This window comes from Sceloporus undulatus, chromosome 6, assembly GCF_019175285.1.
Source record: "Sceloporus undulatus isolate JIND9_A2432 ecotype Alabama chromosome 6, SceUnd_v1.1, whole genome shotgun sequence".
Taxonomy (NCBI): domain Eukaryota; kingdom Metazoa; phylum Chordata; class Lepidosauria; order Squamata; family Phrynosomatidae; genus Sceloporus; species Sceloporus undulatus.
Genome location: NC_056527.1, coordinates 119,183,068 through 119,201,456, shown reverse-complemented (window position 1 = coordinate 119,201,456; position 18,389 = coordinate 119,183,068). Strand labels below are relative to the sequence as shown.

At 49.1% G+C, this 18,389-nt stretch overlaps 1 protein-coding gene across 3 annotated transcripts in view; it reads left to right on the top strand.

Moving 5' to 3' along the window:
- CAMTA2 (calmodulin binding transcription activator 2) overlaps positions 1-18,389 on the top strand; it is a 50,234-nt gene that overhangs the window by 12,314 nt on the left and 19,531 nt on the right. For all 3 annotated transcript variants that reach the window (XM_042474192.1, XM_042474191.1, XM_042474193.1), the window contains exons 5-11: positions 1,575-1,710; positions 2,712-2,783; positions 3,225-3,378; positions 5,458-5,598; positions 12,534-13,711; positions 14,027-14,153; positions 14,306-14,440. In XM_042474192.1, coding sequence (XP_042330126.1) covers positions 1,575-1,710; positions 2,712-2,783; positions 3,225-3,378; positions 5,458-5,598; positions 12,534-13,711; positions 14,027-14,153; positions 14,306-14,440 — 1,943 coding nt within the window. The remainder of the gene's footprint in view (positions 1-1,574; positions 1,711-2,711; positions 2,784-3,224; positions 3,379-5,457; positions 5,599-12,533; positions 13,712-14,026; positions 14,154-14,305; positions 14,441-18,389) is intronic.

The following is an 18,389-nucleotide window of genomic DNA, read 5'->3' as shown; positions in this document are numbered from 1 at the left end:
CCGCTCTGTCCTCGATATATATATATATATCTGTTTTAATAGATATTTTAATTGTAACATGTTCAATCCTGTTTTAAGGGGGGGAATTTGGGACACAGTGTTGTAGATGTGGATTTTAATGTGTTGTGAGCCGCTTTGATTGTCTCGTCACAGAAAAGCGGGATACAAATAAAAGTTTTATTATTTATTTTATCATTTTGTATCACAAGCAAGCAGCTTGCAGCCTTTATTAGATGTAGGGAACCCAGATCTCAGGGTCTGGACCACCTTTTCGCTGCTCCTCAGAGCAAGAGGGTTGCCTTGAAAATCATACACACACACACACACACTACTTTACACAGCAGAATGGTGAGTATTGGGTCCCTCACTGCTTCAGGCAGTTTCAAAGCATCTAATAATACTGTTTTTGCTTCAAAGGAGCACTAGGAAAACATCATTTGGCTGGAGTACAACTCTCATGTTAAAAGCAGAGCTGACAAAGGAGCCAAAAAATATACCTTTTCCCCTCCCTTCTGTTCTTTGTAGATCTTGGAAAACTTAATTTCCACCAGAGAAATCTTTTCTCATTTGTTAGACCTTCTAAAATGGACTGGCATGCTCTGAGCGATGTTGGCTGATGCTAAAGGTGCCGTGCTTGGTGCCATTTCTGTACCTCTGCCCCACTCATCTCAGCGGAGGCTGCCTCAGGGTCTCTGGGTTTGACCCCTAAATCTCAGGGCCTGGGATGCTTTTCATCTGGCCACACTTTGCTTTTCGAGACTAAAAGAGTATCCACTTTAATTCCCACTTGAGAAATGGCAGAGAAAGCAATGTCTTTGGAACATTTGTAATGGATAGCAAGTGATTACTTTTTATTCCTGAAAAAACAAATGCTTGGTTCTTTTAAAAAGAAGCCTTCCCGGTGCCAAGGTGACCAGATGTCCTCACTGAAGGAGGACAAGGCACCATAAAACATAAGGCAGCATTAAAAGCCTGAAAGTGGCCCCTAGGCCTATGCTGGTTGCCCAGCCGTCGCAAGATGCAAAGGGATTGCAGGTGTGCATGCACCGCCATCTCTCCCCTTCCCCAAGGCTGAGCCAAGGGACCTTCCTGGGGCTGGTGTCATGTTTGTGCAGAGCATCCCACAATGCAAATTCCCAGTATCGAAGGCACTCATTGCCTCTTCTTCTTCCTTCTCCCCTTCCTTCCGTTTTCTCTTCTTCCCCTTCCTTCTCCCTTCCTCCTCCTGTTCTCCTTCTCCTTTCTTTCTCCTCCTTGTCGTCTTCTCTCTCTCCTCCACTTCCTTCCTTCTTTCTCTTCCCCTTTTTCCTCTTCCTTCTTCATCCACATTCTTCTTCTTTCATGTCTTCTTCTCCTTCCATTTCTTCTCCTCTTCCTCTCCCTTTTTTCCTCTTCCTTCTTCCTTTCCTTCTTATCTTTCTCCTACTTCCTTTTCTTATTTTTCTCTTCTTTCTCCCCTTCTTCCTCTTGCTCCCCCTCCTCCTCCTCCTCCTCCTCCTTCTTCGTCTTCTCTTTCCCTCTCTTCTCCTCCTTCTCTTTCTCCTCCTGGTCTCCTGCACATGGCATCCTGGCAGACCCCAGAATGGCTCCATCATCCTGTACAACCGCAAGAAGGTGAAATATCGGAAGGACGGTTATTGCTGGAAGAAGCGGAAGGACGGCAAGACGACCCGCGAGGACCACATGAAGCTGAAAGTGAAGGGCGTGGAGGTAGGGCTAGGGCAGGCAGACCCTTGAGGCCAGGCCCAGACTGGCTTTGTTGGGCAGTCTGCAGGCTGTGCCCCAATGTAGTGGGCACTTGGGGGGCTCACAGCCAAGTCTGCTGGACCAGCACCCCCCTTTCTTCCTCCCTTCCTCCCTTGCTGCCTGGTCCCCTCCAAGACTTGGTGGTCCTCATATCAGTGAGGGGTTGGGAGGAATCTGTTCCAGGTTTCACTCTGAATGTCAAAGAACCTCCAATTGCTGGAGCCGTTTGAGGGTGAGGGACTTCTAGTGCCTTGAGTAGTAGTTCCTTTAGAGCTGAGACAAAAGCTCAGTGTGGATGCTGGGCCTTTTCCCTGTTCCTCACCTGCCCCGGCCCAGAGGAGGAATGGCAGCCTTCAGTCACTTATTCTGCCGCTCTGGGTGGGATTGGGACCAGAAGGACAGAGCAAAGAGACCGGCAGCAATTGGGAGGCAGTGTGGCTACTCAAGAGAAAGGGACCCCAAGGGCTCCCCAGCAATGTGGGTGAGCATGGAAGGCTTGGAAAAGTTCCTTTCAGGAACTGCTGCCCTCCAGATTCCACCAGTCATGCCGGGGGGGGGGGTACTGTTCTAAATACACAGTTTTTAACCTGCTTTCTGCCATTTTAAGTGCATATTTGAAGGAACTTGAAACATACACTTAAAATGTCAGGAAGCAAGTATGTTATTAACACTTTAATTTTAGTTTAAAGTTGTTTGTTCATAAGTTCTTAAATATATTGTACTCTTTTGAATATATAAACTGCCTTGAGGTCCAATCCTGTAGAACAAGGCAGGATGTGTATAAAATTTTGTATTCTTAATAGTAGTAGTAAGAATAAGTTTTGAGAGGAGGTCTGGCATCCTGTTTTTCTGTGGTGAGGAAGAAGTGCAAGCCTTTAGCCCAGTCAAGCCCCCCCCCCCCCTGTTTTCCCCCCCCCTTCTCTCCGGCCCTTTTCTCCCCCCCAATGTCTTCCCCTTCCCTGCAGTGTCTCTATGGCTGCTATGTCCATTCGTCCATCGTCCCAACATTCCACCGGCGCTGCTACTGGCTGCTCCAGGTAAGTGGGATGAGTGTCAGGGGATGCAAAGGAAATCCATGGGCCCCTGGCAACTCTTTTTGTGGCCCCGAATTCCCCCTCACCTGTGGTCCCTGTGGTCTTTTTCTGGCACAGTGGGGATGGGGGGATGCTGACCCAGCAGTTAAATGTCTGTGCTGCAGCCATTCATGGTCACAAGGTTGTGAGTTCGATCCCAGCCAGGGCTCCAGGGTCAACTCAGCCTTTCATCCTTCCATGGGTTTCTAAAGTGAGTCCCCAGCTTGTTGGGGGCAATTGGCTCACACATTGTAAACTACCTAGAGAGTGTTTAAGTGAACTGACATGCAGCATAGAAATTTACTTGCTATAAGAGACCCAGGCCTGACCCCAGCCAAGGTGGGGTGGGTGCCCTTTTTCTGGCTTCAGCCCAGTCTCACCCCAAGCCTCCTCTCTTCCTTCCAGAACCCAGACATTGTGCTGGTCCACTACCTGAACGTGCCGGCCATTGAGGACTGCGGGAAGATCTGTGGACCTGTCTTGTGCTCCATCAACAGTGACCGCAAGGAGTGGCTGAAGTGGTCCAAGGAGGAGCTGGTGGGGCAGCTGAAGCCTATGTGTAAGGCTGGTGGGCGAAGGATGGGCAGATGGGCATGTGGGTGGGAGACCCCCTCGGATTGTGGCAGGGGCTCCAGGAGAAGAATGGAAGGGGGGACATGCCACTCCACTGGGGAGAAATAGGCCATTTATTTGCGTACATATCGTACTTGAAAAGCAAGTGAGTGAGTAACAGCCGGGGAGCCCCTTGGATGTGAGAAGGAGCTCTATGGGGGGTACAGGGAAAGAATATGGGGGGCTCCACAGAGGAAGGGAGGCTGGAGGATGAGGATTATGACAGTGCTATTGGAAAAATACATTATTATTATTATTATTATTATTATTATTATTATTATTATTTCTTACCTGCCTCTCCCCACAGATTGAGGCAGGGAAGAAGAACAAATCAACAATGTACAACATCAGTTAAAACACATTAATTAAAACATGCAAAAGTTTAAAAGGACAATTCAGCATCTAAATTCACAATTTTAAAATCATCTGGATAAACCTGCCAGAAGAGACTGGTCTCCAGTGCTGTTTTTAATATTTGCTTGCTGACTTAAAATATTGACATGCTGCCCCTGTGTTTCAAGACAGTGTTTCAGGGCAGTGTGCATGAATAAAATGAATCATAGAATCATAGAATAAGGAGTTGGAAGAGACCGCAAGGGCCATCCAGTCCAACCCCATTCTGCCATGAGATTAAATTGATTTAGAACCATTTGAAGAATAATAATAGTGGTGGTGGTGGTGGTGATGTCCTGCCCTGTATCAAAAGATCCCAGTTAAGAAATAAATGATAAGACTGAAATCACATGAACAAATTCAGCAGTTAGAAGATGGAAATGGTACATGCGTGCAAGCTCTTTGGTGAGGGCACAATGATGTTAGCTTTCCAAAGCAGTGCAAGGCATGAGAACAAGTAGCTTTACTGATGTGCGTATTTACTTATTTATCACTATTTATATATTTACATTTAAATAGACATTGATATTTTATTTTTGTTCTGCCTTTGCCCTGATATGAGACCTAGGATGGGTTTTTTAAAGACTACTTTTAAATGGTCCTTTAAACATTTGCAACACAGTTTTTCAAGTTTAATGTCTTCCAAGGTTGTTTTGTGCTTTTTTAAAGTAACAGGATCAAAGAGGAAATGAAACAAATAATCATTTGGTAAGAAGCAAATGGCTACAGATTATTTCCCAAATGCTTTTACTAGGAAAGGAGGAAGTAAATTACAACTAAAAGTAACTTTCCAAGGTGTGTACTTAGCATGCATTGGGAACTCATTGCCACAGAAAGTTCAGAGGACTGTGAGCATAAATGGTTTTTTAGAGGAGTTAGACAAGTTAATGGGGATCTCTCAAATTCATGGAGGCCAGATGGACCCAGAATAAGGAGCAGAGATGTCTCTTTTGGGACCCGCCATTGCCAATGACAGAAATCTCACACTGGTCATTTTGCTAGTGACAGAAACTGCAGGACAGCCATCTTGCCAGTGACACAAACCTCACGGAAGGCATCCTGCTAGTGACAAAAACTGCAGAGTGACCATTTTGCTAGTGATGGAAATCTCCAGGCGGCCATCTTGCGCTTTGTGGGTTTTCCAAGGCAGCTCTACCCAAAGTGCTGCTCCACACAAAGTGCTGAACTGGGCCAACACTGGTTTGACCCAGTTGTTGACAGAGCTTGGAAATGTTGCTTTTTGGGGGACTACATTGTCCAGAATGCCTCAGCCTGCATGGTCCAAAAAAGTAATGTGGCCTGTTCTGAAGTCAGTCTTCTGAGGTAGAAATAAGCCACGTTCTGCAGAATGCCTTGCTGTGGGACTGCTCCTCCTGAGCCACATAAACCAGTTGGACACAAGTTGTGTAAACCAGTCCAAAGTTGGGTTAAGCTGGGAAAGCCTTCTCTCAGAGCATGGTTGGCTACTCTTGCTGTTGTTTTGCAGAAGCACTAAGAATTTTGTGGCAGTTGCCCTTTCCCAAGCCATGTGCTTTGGTGGACAATGGAGGTGTGATGGCTCCTCCGGTCTCAGTGTGGCCTAAGCACAGACTTCGTGTGGCCATGACCGCTTTTCCTCCTCTCTGTCCCGCAGTTCACGGGATCAAGTGGACCTGCAGCAACGGGAATGGGACAGCCGAGTTCTCCATCGAGCAGCTGGTCCAGCAAATCTTGGAGAGCCACCATGCCAAGCCCCTGCCCCGGACTCACGCCTGCCTCTGCAGCAGTGGCCTCGGTTAGTCCTCGCACTCGGGACCAGTCATGTTTCTCCTTTGCTGTGGGAGTCCTGGTGGAGGGTCCTTCTGAACACCCATGCTATCATGCAGTCTAGCTGTCTTAACTCTTCAACTAGAGGCTTCCATGTCAGTTGGGCAAGGAGTCCAGTATGCATTTGCTTTGGGGGCAGAACCTTCTCCCTCAGATGGCTTCAATACCTTGGAGACCTCCTTGAAAGCAGTCCAACTGACATGATACAGGACCCAACGGCTTCTGTTTGGCTCTTTCCTGAACCCAGCTGCTGGTCCCACTTTGTAGGAAACCTGTCAACCCAGCCTAGACAGGTCAAGACTTCTTGCCAATTCTGTTGATACCCAGGCTCTGCTCTGGTTGGGACAGGCAACTGGATTTAGGTCAGAGGGGGAATTGTTACTGGGCTTTGCCTTGCATGTGAGGTCTGTGAGGCTGATGGGAGTTGCAACGCGGCAGCATCCAAAAGGCCATACCACTCCCACCCCAATGACATTTTAAGTAATAAGCACGCCATAAGCCATGTGCTGGGCCCTCCATAGTTGGTTGGACTGGAAGAGCCAGCATTCCTGACAATGCTAGTCTGGCCCAGGAGGGCTGCTGGGAATTGCTGTTCCCAGGACCTACAGGACCCCCACAATGCAAAACTTGCATTGACAGGAGGACATACATGTGGGGTTTGGGGAGGGGGAGATGCAGGCCAGACTTCTCTCTCCCTCCTGGCTCTTTGGCAGCCATGTCTTGACTGTGTAAACCATTTTAAAAGAGGAAATTTGATAAAAGTGAGAGTGAATCCAGGCCACCAGATGATCACAGAGTAAAGGTTTCCTCCTCCCTCTTTCTCCTTCACACACGTTTTTCTTCCTCCTACTCAGTAGTAGTATTTTATTCCACTTTACCCTGCGGCAATGAGCTTTTTAGTTGACTAAGAGCCTGTACAGACAGGCCAAAACAAAGCTGCTTTGGGTCGTTTTGGAGGTATGCTGTTTAAATGATTCATGCGTTCTAAGAGGCCAGAAGATGTGCCAAAGCCATGCCCCAGCCCTAAGGACTGGAGCTCAGCTTTGGCGCAGCTTCTAGCCTCTTAAAATGCATGTGTCATTTAAACAGCATACCTCCAAAGTGACCCGAAGCAGCTTTATTTTGGCCTGTCTGTACGGGACCTAAGTGTTTAAAGGAAAAGGCCTTCCCACCCCCACCTCCAAGATTCATTGTTTTCAAATTAAGTACTTAAGAACTGCAGAGAGCAGTGATGTGATGATGACAATGGTTGTTATTCCTACTGCTTTCCAAGTACTGGGTTGCAAATTAAATTATTAAAGCTAATATATATTAAAACATACAAAAGATGTCAGGAAAATATATGTGTACAGTATATGTCAAAAACAATTAATCTGTAGAGTCAAAAGCATTTAGACGTCATTAAAAGCCAGAATATAACAAATAAACCAGTATACAACGGGCCCTTCCCTTACGCAGGGGATCCGTTCTGGATCCCCCCATGTAAAGGGAATTCCGCGTATACTCACACCCTGTTGGAAACAATGGGGCATGTGCTTGCGGTGTGGCGTGATGCACATGCCCATTTACCCAATTGCCACGCGGCTTCAGCATAAGCTTGAAGTATGGTGTGCCCACGTATGGCACAGGTGCACTGTACCAGTAAAAGCACATCACAGTCAATTCTTGAAAGCCTGACAGAGTAGGAACTCTTCCGTCATCAGGGTCTGGCCTGAAGACAGAGTGCCCCCCCTCCATAACTGTCATCTTTCGGCCGTTGAGGGAGAGAGCAGGCCGGCCCAGCGTCATCAGGGTCTGGCCTGAAGACAGAGTGCCCCCCCTCCATAACTGTCATCTTTCGGCCGTTGAGGGAGAGAGCAGGCCGGCCCAGCGTCATCAGGGGCTGGCCTGAAGACAGAGTGCCCTCCCTCCATAACTGTCATCTTTCGGCCGTTGAGGGAGAGAGCAGGCCGGCCCAGCGTCATCAGGGGCTGGCCTGAAGACAGAGTGCCCTCCCTCCATAACTGTCATCTTTCGGCCGTTGAGGGAGAGAGCAGGCCGGCCCAGTGTCATCAGGGGCTGGCCTGAAGATACAGTGTATCTTAATTGTAGATTTTTCTTGTACTGTTATATAATTTTCTTGTACATGGCTATGATCTATTTGGAATAGCGGTTTATAAATAAAACATATCATTATTATTATTATTATTATAAGCTCTGTGCTTGGAAGGCAATGAGAATGCTCATTTGAAGAAATCTGGCCAAGAAAATCAAGGGAGAGGCAGCATGGTGTAGTGGTTGAAGGGTTGGACTGGCACTCCAGACCAGGGTTTGAATCCCTTCTCAGGTCCAAAACACACTGCAGAAATATTCCAGTTTGAGATTTAAGTGCCCTTTCTCAGTGCTAGGGAATCCTGGGAATTGTAGTTTATTGTGGCACCAGAGTGCTCTGATAGAGAAGGCCAAATGTCTCATAAAACTGCAGTTCCCAGAATTCCCTAGCATTGAGCCAGGGCAGTTAAAGCAGTCTCAAACTAGATTATTTCTGCAGTGTGTTTTGGACCTCAGCCATGGAAAGCCCCTGGGGAACCTTGGGCAAGTCACACTCTCTGCGCCTTGGGGGAAAGCAATGGCAAACCCCTTTGAATAAATGTTGAGAGACAGTGTGGTGCAGTGGTTTGAATTTTGGACTAGGACATAAGTTACCATCAATATAGTCAGCCCTCCGTATCCATGGCTTCCACCATCCATGGCTTGAAAATATTCCTCCCACCCCCCAAAACCCCAAAAAGCAAACCTTGAAAATGTCACTTTATATAAGGGACATCATTTTACTACCCCATAGTAAATAATATGACTTGAGCATGCACAGATTTAGGCATCCATGGGGGGTCCTATAACCCAAATGCTAGCAGATACCAAGAGTCCACTTTACTACAGTAACTCTTGGGAACATGTACTTTAAAAAAAGAAGAAGAACTTTATATCCTATATTTTGGGGCTGTTCTGCAGATCATCTAGTGCTGAAACGTCAGACATCATGGATTAGTTCCAGATTAAATCTTCTTAGGGAGGAAGAGGACTTGGATTGGATCCTGCCAACTGAATATGCCATTCCTTCACTGTGACATCTCCTTCCCTTTTGTTAAGCAGGACTGTCAGCTGGTATAGGAAATCTCATGGGACTCATTGGTTTCAGATGGCAGATGAGTTTATTAAACTGACATAGGTTTTTCATAGAATCATAGAGTTGGAAGAGACCGCAAGGGCCCTGATCCAGTCCAACCCCCTTCTTCTGTCATGCAGGAAATCCAGATCAAAGCATCCCCGACAGATGGCCATCCAGCCTCTGTTTGAAGACCTCCAAGGAGGGAGACTCCACTACACTCCGAGGGAGTTTGTTCCACTGTCGAACAGCTCTTACTGTCAGGAAGTTCCTCCTAACGTTGAGGTGGCTTCTCTTTTCCTGCAGCTTGCACCCATTGCTCCATTGTGTCCTAGTCTCTGGAACAGCAGAAAACAAGCTTGCTCCCTCCTCAAGATGACATCCTTTCAAATATTTAAACAGGGCTATCATATCACCTCTTAACCTTCTCTTCTCCAGGCTAAACATCCCCAGCTCCCTGAGTCGTTCCTCATAGGGCAAGGTTTCCAGACCTTTCACCATTTTAGTTGCCCTCCTTTGGACACATGGCTCCAGTTTCTCAATGTCCTTTTTGAATTGTGGGGCCCAGAACTGGACACAATATTCCAGGTGGGGCTTGACCAAAGCAGAATACAGTGGCACTATTACTTCTCTTGATCTAGACGCTATACTTCTATTGATGCAGCCTAAAATCGCATTGGCCTTTTTAGCTGCCGCATCACACTGTTCACTCATGTTTAACTTGTGGTCTACTTGGACTCCTAGATCCCTTTCACATGTAGTTTCATTCAGCCAGGTGTCACCCATCCTATATCTGTGCATTTTATTTTTCCTCCCTAAGTGCAGTGCCTTACATTTCTCCGTGTTGAACCTTATTTTGTTAGCTCTGGCCCAGCTTTCTAGTCTATTCAGGTCATTTTGAATTTTGATCCTGTCCTCTGGAGTATTAGCTATTCCTCCTAATTTGGTGTCATCTGCAAATTTGATAAGTATGCCCCCAATTTTTTCCTCCAAGTCATTGATAAAGATCTTGAACAGTACTGGGCCAAGGACAGAGCCCTGTGGGACCCCACTGGTTACTTCTCTCCAGGATGAAAAGGTGCCATTGTTGAGCACCCTTTGGGTTCGGCCGGTCAACCGATTACAAATCCACTTAACAGTTGCCTTGTCTAGCCCACATTTTACAAGCTTGTTTGTGAGAATGTCATGGGGAACCCTGTCAAAGGCCTTACTGAAATCAAGGTATACTATATCCACAGCATTCCCTTCATCTACCAAGCTGGTCATTTTATCAAAGAAAGAGATCAGGTTTGTCTGGCATGACTTCTTTCTCTGAAACCCATGTTGACTTTTTGTGATTATGGAATTGCCATCTAGATGTTCACAGACTCTTTGTTTAATTATCTGCTCCAGAATCTTTCCTGGGATTGATCTCAGACTAACTGGAGGATAATTGTTGGGATCCCCTTTTTCCCCCTTTTTGAAGATGGGGCAACGTTTGCCCTCCGCCAGTCTGCTGGGATCTCTCCTGTTCTCCAGGAGTTTTCAAAGATTATTATTGCCAATGGCTCCGATATTACATTTGCCAGTTCTTTTAATACCCTTGGATGGAGTTCATCTGGTCCCGGAGACTTAAATTCATTTAGACTAATAAGGTATTCCTCTACTATCTCTTTACTTATTCTGTGCTGAAATTCCTCTATTCTGTCCTCTACTCCATTATCCTCAGGTTGAGCAGCCTTTGCCTTTTCTGAGAAGACGGAGGCAAAGAAAGTGTTGAGTAATTCTGTCTTTTCTCTTTCTTCTGTTAGCATTTTGCCATCTTCTCCACGCAGTGGCCCCACCGTTTCCTTCTTCTTCCTTTTGCTGCGGACATATCCAAAAAAGCCCTTTTTGTTGTTCTTAACCTCTCTAGCAAGCCTGAGTTCATTCTGTGCTTTGGCTTTTCTGACCATATCTCTACACTTGCTAGCTATTTGTTTGAATTCCGCTTTGGTAATTTCCCCATTTTTCCATTTCTTATACATGTTCCGTTTCAAACTCATCTCCGTTGGAAGTTCCTTAGTCATCTATCCTGGGTTCTTGCGACATCTCCCATTTTTCTTTCTCACTGGAACTGTTTTAATTTGTGCCTTCAGTATCTCCCTTTTGAGAAACTCCCATCCATCTTGAACTCCCTTCTCTTTTAGTATTCCTGACCATGGAATCGCTCTCAATACTTCTCTAAGTTTACTGAAATCCGCTCTTCTAAAGTCTAGGATGCGTGTCTGACTCTGCCTGGCTTCTCCTTTCCACCGTATTACAAACTCCAGGAGAACATGGTCACTTCCACCTAATGATCCCACCACTTGCACCCCATTAACCAAGTCATCCTTGTTGGTTAGGATCAGATCTAAAATAGCTGACCCCCTTGTTGCCTCTTCCACCTTTTGGACCATGAAATTGTCTCCAAGGCAAGTGAGGAATTTACTAGACCTTGAGGATCTGGCTGAGTTTGACTTCCAACAAATATCAGGGTAGTTGAAGTCACCCATCACTACTACATCTCTCCTTTCTGACTGTGTGATCATCTGTTCACACGACTGAATCAATTGTTTTGTAGAATAGAAGAGCTATTCTTTATTTTTAGAGCATGCATGTATGTGTCACAGCAGCCATCCTGTCTCACATGCATTTCACATCCTAGAACAGTGGTCCCAAACTGTGCTCTTTAAGTGATTTTGGACTTCAGCTCCCAGAATCCTAGACTATTATTGAGCAACATGGCTGAGGCTTCTGGGAGCTGAAGTCCAAAATTACTTAAAGGGCACAGTTTGGGAACCACTGTCTTAGAAGGTGCCTCTGTATCCCAGCTGAGCATTAAAAATAGAGTTTGGGCATCCAAAGAAAAGGGGCAGTAGGCAAATGTGGAAACGGCGTACGAAGGGGTTTTGCCCTTTGCCATGTTAGAAATTTGGGGACCGAAAGGAAAATTAATTCATTGGGGCAGAATTCTTACTGGTGGCAATGTTTTCATTTTTGCCCCCCTGGTGCCTGCTGTCAACAGTTCTTATAAATACCTACATTAAAAACCATTTACATTTGGGGGATGAGGGTACCTTTTAATATATTTTTAGTCAACTTAAAAAGTCATCGCCTTAGTGTTAATTGGAATAAAATATGGTCAGTGAGTCAATATTTTGTCTTGAATTTTCACAGGCAAGAAGCCTTTGCAGTCCATAGATACTATATAAATGTTTTCATTTCAGTCCATCATTACAAAATGATTTTGTCAACAGCACATCCCGAGATTGTAGATGTCCTGAAGGCACATTGTTTGATTTTCCTAAGCCTTCTTGTCCTTGACTTGAAATGATGTAGGTTTGTACTGCGAGAGAGATGCATGCAGACACATCCACAAGTGAGAGAGCCAGTGGCTTCCAGTTGGAAACCCATTTTGGGGTTGTGGGTATAGGATGCAAGGAGTGTTCGGTGTCCTCCAGTGGTCAAGGTCTGAATTACCACTTTACCCCTTTAATTCCTCACAGCCCGAGACACTGTGATTCTCTGATGCGTTTTAGGAATGGCCTCTAATGCCTTTAGTTCTTTACAATGTCCTGTTTTGCTGCTCTTTTTCCCTCTCAGTTTTTATTATTATATGCTGTTTTGCCATTGTTTCTCGCTTGCATTCAATGTTCATTTTTAACACATTGCACTCTGCCCAGAGATAATGGGCGCAACTTAGCCAGGGAATGGATTTGCTCACTTCTCTTTCCCGCTCTCCCCCAACCCTGCCACAGGGAGTCCCGGACACGTCCCACACAAATGCAGCAGCACGAAGCACCGCATCATCTCCCCGAAAGTGGAAGTCCGCCCGTGCCCTTACCCTGCCCTGATGGAGGTCCAGAACATCTCTGGTGCCTCAGAGGCCAAAGCCGAGCCGGAGCCACCCAGGACCTCCAGCTCCGACAGCAAGGAACTGAAATTGGCCAAGGCAGCTTCCCCCAGCGTGGCTGATGCCGCTCCGGACTCCACACAGCCCTCTGCTGGCCTGGCCCAGCCCAACGGTTTCCCCAAGCAGGAGCTGCCGGCCGTCACTCTCTCGATGGGCCTTCCTGGGAGTGCCATTTTGGTCATGACTGGTCTTGGGGGCACAGAGAAGCCACTGGCCCTGACGCCCAGCCAGCACCTGGTCTCTGGAGATGGCGGCGGGGGCCCCTCACCGCCCCTGGGCTTGGCCCTGCTCCCGGGGCCAGGCCTGGTTCTCTCACAGAACCTCGACTCCACCATGGAGACGGGCGAGGTCAGCTCTGCCGCCTTCGACCCAGACTGCTTCCTCAACAGCCCCAAGCAAGGGGAAACCTATGGAGGGGGGGCTGGGCTCCAAGCCAAAGCTGAGCCTCAAGAGAACACCGCTGCCACCACCCCCCCAGACTACTCCGTCTATGTGCCCACCTCCAACCGCTTTTTCATCCACGACGACGGGACCCAGCCGGCACCGCTGCCGCCCTCGCCATCCCCCTCTGCTGCTGGGACAGAGGGGAAGAACAGCCCTGAGACTCCCATGGAGACCATGGGAGAAGGGGAGTCTCAGGCCGAGGCTGGGACACCTGGCGAAGGCAAGGGGCCACCCTCGGAGGTGGCATCGGCCTCGGAAATTTCGGCCACGGAGCTCCAGGAGGAGCTGTACTCCATAATCCAGAAGGCGGCCACGAAGGCCACAGTGGGGGCCTCCTTTGGCCTCTCTTTCGACAACCACTTCCCCGACCTTATTAGTGAGCTCATGACGGACGAGGGAGGGACGGGCAGCGCCAGCAGTACTGAGGGGGCCGGCGGTGGGGCAGGGAGCCCTGTGCTGGTCCTCTCTGCAGAGCCCCTGGCCGAGCCCTGCTATGCGACCGAGGGGGGCCCTCCGGGGAGTTCCCCACAGCCGCTGGTGTCCATCACGGACTTCTCGCCGGAATGGTCCTACCCCGAGGTGGGTATGCAGCAGGGGAAAGGCATGCAGTCTTGGGGGGAGTGCTAAAGGTCAGACAGCCAGGAGTCTTAGGTTTTCTGGGTGTCTGAGGCATTGAGGGGCAAGGGTAGGAGGAAGCCTTGAGATTAGGGGTCAAGAACTAAGAGAAGACCTGGAATGTTTGGGGACTGAGTCCAACAGGTGATGGGCATGTGGGGTCATGCAGTGGTTGGCAATGGGAAATCTGAGGAACAGCATTTGTCCCTATTTGGCAAGCTGTGTTCCATCTCACTCATCACCTTACTTTCTCCCTCCTTTCCCTCTTCCGGAGAGCAGGGGGGCGTCAAGGTGCTTATCACTGGGCCATGGATGGGTGAGGCCAAACCATACAGTTGCCTCTTCGACCAGATCTCTGTCCCTGCCACACTCATCCAGTCTGGAGTGCTGCGATGCTACTGCCCAGGTAACGGGCTTTTTGTATGCTTGTGTGTCTGTGTGTTGGGCATTTGGGGCCCCTTCCTTCCTGGGGCTATTAGGCCAATTCAAGGCTGTCTTGGGGAGATGGCACCCCTTGCCTCTCATGTTCTTGATGGCCCCTTCTGTCTCACCTTGCAGCCCATGAAGCAGGCCTGGTCCCCTTGCATGTGGCCTTCGATTCCCACATCATCTCTATGTCCGTCCTGTTTGAGTACCGGGCCCGCAACTTCATGGCACTGCCCAGCACTCAGCTGGATTGGCTCTCTTTGGACGGTGAGTCATGCTTACAGGAAAAAGTTGGGGATGGGATGGGATTCTCCGACTGGGTTTCCCAAAAGATGAGGGGCTGGGAGCCTGCCTGGGTTCCTTCCTATGGAGTGGATCTGGGTCTGGTGCTTCTGTGGGAGCCGATATGGTTACTTCATGTGTGCTGAGGAGGAGGTCACAGGGCCAGAGAAGGACAGAAGGAGCCCTCCAATTTCCTGGGAGGGATCCAAGGAAGAAGACAAGGCTTGCCTCAGTGTCATGTCTGGGACGGGGTGCTGGAGTTGCTGAGGTCCAGGTTATTGGTGGGCTGGTGACTGGATTGGGTAGGAATGGTGGCGATGGAGGGGGGAGGGTGCTGTGCCTTCCTGAAGCCGGCGGCGGCCGCGGGGGGGATTGTTTGTGGCTTTGCTGTTGGAAAAAAACGTGCCATGCCATCCAAGCTGGGTCTGGGGCCAGTTCCAGGGTGTCGTCTTACGGGGAAGGGGGATATTCCTGGCGTGGTGCTTTGTGTGCAATGGAAACTGGAGGGCTGAGAAGAGGAGGATAGGAGAGGTCAGAGTCAGGCGTTTCCATGACGGGGCAAGACAGGCCAAGAGTAACAGGCGGAGGCCGGGCACTGTGCCTACTGCTGTTCCCCTCGGAGAGAACCCAGGCGTCATGGCACAGACTGTGCTGCAACACGGCATCCTTCCACCTCCTACTCTTCTCCTGGGAAACCCTGAAGCCCTGGCTCCTCATCATACAGATCCAGCCCATCTCCAAGGGGTCCTTTCTCTCCTCTCTCCCCTTGGAGTAGCTGTCACCCAAGCCCTGGGAAGGGGGTGGCAATGGTGGGGTGTCCTTTGGATTTCTGCATCTTCACCTCCCCATGCAGAACTGTTCTCCACATACTCTACAATCTCAGTTCGGGTCCATTCATGCATACGTTTTTGGGGGTCCATTTCCACTGCCAGTGCTCCAGGTACGCTGAGCCTCAGGAGCAAAGCAACGACTTTTCTGGGTGAGCCCTCCTCACTTCCCCACAACAAGAGATTCCTTCCATGAAAGACAACCCCCCCCCCCCATCTTCCATTAGGTCCATTCCTGGAGAGGCAGTCTCATTGTCACAGCCCTTGGAGGTCCCGGATGCAAGAGACATTGTGCACATGGCTGGGGGTCTGGCGAAGGACGTTTAGGGGATTTTCTGTTTTCAGCCTGGCTCAAGGCTTGGAGCTGTATTTGTTTACCTTGAGAAGTGCCTCCCAAGTGTCCCAAATACAGATAGTGATGATTCTGCACACTTTCACAAGGCAGGCTGTCTGTCTGCAAGGAACATGGCTAGAGCTTGCAAAAGTTACTTTTTTGGCCTACAGTTCCCTGCAATACGTGTTGCATTTTCCACATGCTGGAAATAATTGAACTTGTGGACAGTGCAAGTTGTCTGCTTGCAAGTTGTTCAGTGAAAGTTGTTCAGAAGGTGATTCAGAGATTTGTAGTGAAAAGAAAAAGTAGCTTCCTCACTCTCTGCCCTATCCATCATTCTGTTCCTGTGGTGGCCAAACCAGTGCCTCGGTAGGGAGCTGACAGGCGGAAGAACATGTGCAAGAGAGAGACAGAGAGAGGAAAGCGTAATTAGCAGCCCATCTTGTGCAGCAATGTCTGGAGGGTTCACCAAAAAGTAGCTCTCACTGCGGTTGCCAGTTTCATTTTTTGCACAAGTTTTATGACAAATGGCAAACTGGGTACCTGCAGATGTCTTTGGAGCAAAAAGCCCCAAATTTAAGTCTCACCTTGGGGGTCTTTGTGTACCAGCCCCACAGGGCAAGTGGATGTTAAGAGACACGTGGCCACACAGCCCTTGGACCAGGCCAGATGACTGAAACAGGTGTTTGGAGAGAAGGCAGTGTTTGTGGAGGATTCAGAGAGATGTGGGTCCCTTCAGCGTCACCTAACATTTTGAGCAGTGGATTCTGGGTCTGCTGCATGGAAAGTGGGTGGTCTGTCCTATGGCCCCTTCTGCCCACAGAAGCTGGCACCCTCAGTCTGGAGGTACCCAGTTTGCCAAACACCTGTTTCAGTCATCTGGCCTGGTCCAAGGGCTGTGTGGCCATGTGTCTCTTAACATCCACTTGCACAGCTCTGTGGGGCTGGTACACAAAGACCCCCAAGGTGAGACTTGAATTTGGGGCTTTTTGCTCCAAAGACACCATTTTCCCATTTCCTGATACTGATTTTTATTTCCCTGTTGTTATGTGTCTTCGAGTGGACTCTGATTTATGATGAGCCTCTCCTAGGTTTTGCTTGGCAAGAGTTAGAGGAGGTTTGCTGTCGCTTTCCTCTGAGAAAGGGTAACTTGCCCAAGGTCTTGGTCTTTGATTCCAATAGACCAGGGTTCAAATTCCTGCTTGGCTATGGAAACCTATTGGCCTTGGGCAAGTCCCACTTTTTCAGACAAAGGCAAACATCCTCTGAAGAATTCATGCTGAGATGCCCCTGCGAGAAGAGTGCTTTAAACCACCTGTCCAATTTGGCTTTACCAGTCTGAACCTAGTTAGGACCCAAGTCTAGATCTTGCTGAAGCCAGGGGCCATAGTTGCTAGGAATGGAGGTGTCCTTGCTGAAGGTGACCTTTCCCTGCTCCAATCAAGAGGTTTCTCATGCCTGAGGCTGTTGGAAGAGGCATGACTTGGGATCAGTACATCAAACTCCTTTTCTGTTCTCAAGAAGACCCCCAGGGAAAACAGGGGAGGAAAAATGAGACCCTGGATGTGTGTGTTTTGTAGGTTGGGGTGAATGTGGCAGGAGAAGACGCTTCTCTCCCTTCCAGCAAGGCTTGGGTGTCAGTTTCCCTTGTTTTCCACTTGCTGGAAGTAAAACAAAAAGGGAGTTCATACGGGTGTCTGTCCTGGCTGGCCATGCAGAGAGAGAGAGAGTGCGCACATGCGTGCCCCTTGCGTGAGTGAGTGCCTTTAGATCTCATTAAGGGATTGCCACCCCCCCCCCCCCTTTGTGGCTATTTTGGGGACGGCTGGAGTCCGCTCACACTTTGCAGAGCCACTGGGCTCTCTCACTTTGTCCTGGTGGGGAGTCAGTCCTGGGAGCTTGGCTGGTGGCAGGCAAAGGGCCAGAGAGGAAGAGGGGCAGGAGGAGGAGGCATCTCTGTTCCCTCCCCCAGCGCCCCCCCGCTGACTGGGCAGGTGGGTGCCAGGGAGGGGTCCCAGACCCACCCGCTGCGCTGCTAACTCTCCTCACATACCAGGGATAGTCAGAGTGTCCTGATTGCGTGGCTCCTGCTGAGTGCCCCCCCCCCCCGTCGTGCCGCTTTTCTTGTCTAAATTTTCCTTGGAGGGGAGGGTGGCACTGCCTGGGACTCTCCGCAGACTCCTGCAGAGGCGTTCTGGTTCCTGCTGGGAGAAGAGGTGGGACGGAGACCACCGGAGTGCTGGGCCTGCAGGCGAGGGGTAGGGTGGCCCCCCACCGGTGGCCCCCTCAGGGGATGGACAAAGCAGGTACCTGGGGCGCTGGGGACGGAGGTGGAGGGATGCCTGCCAAGCGGAGGAATTGGGGAAGTCCTTGGGGCAAGTAGAGATTGGTTGGGACTACTATGTGTACGGCAGGGTAGTTGAGGGAACAGTAGGAGGAAAGAAGGGTCCTGTTTGATGTTGATTTTTGTGGTCTACCACGAGGATATATCAAGTCTGACCCTTCATTCAAACCACAATGAGCTCTTGGAGTTGAATGGCTGGGTGAAGCAACACTTGGGTAGAAAGGAGTTCCCTCTTGAACTCACTCTGGTGGGAAGCCCTTCTTTCACCCCTCCCCAGCTTCATTCGACTTCGTTCTCCCAAGTGTCAATGACAAGTTTGTAATGGAGACCAGGTGGCTGGTTGTTGCTGCTGTCGTTTAGTGGTCTTGTTGGTGTCTCTTGTGAGGCTGAGATAATGTTTCTGGTTCACTCGAGAACTGTCTTCTTTGA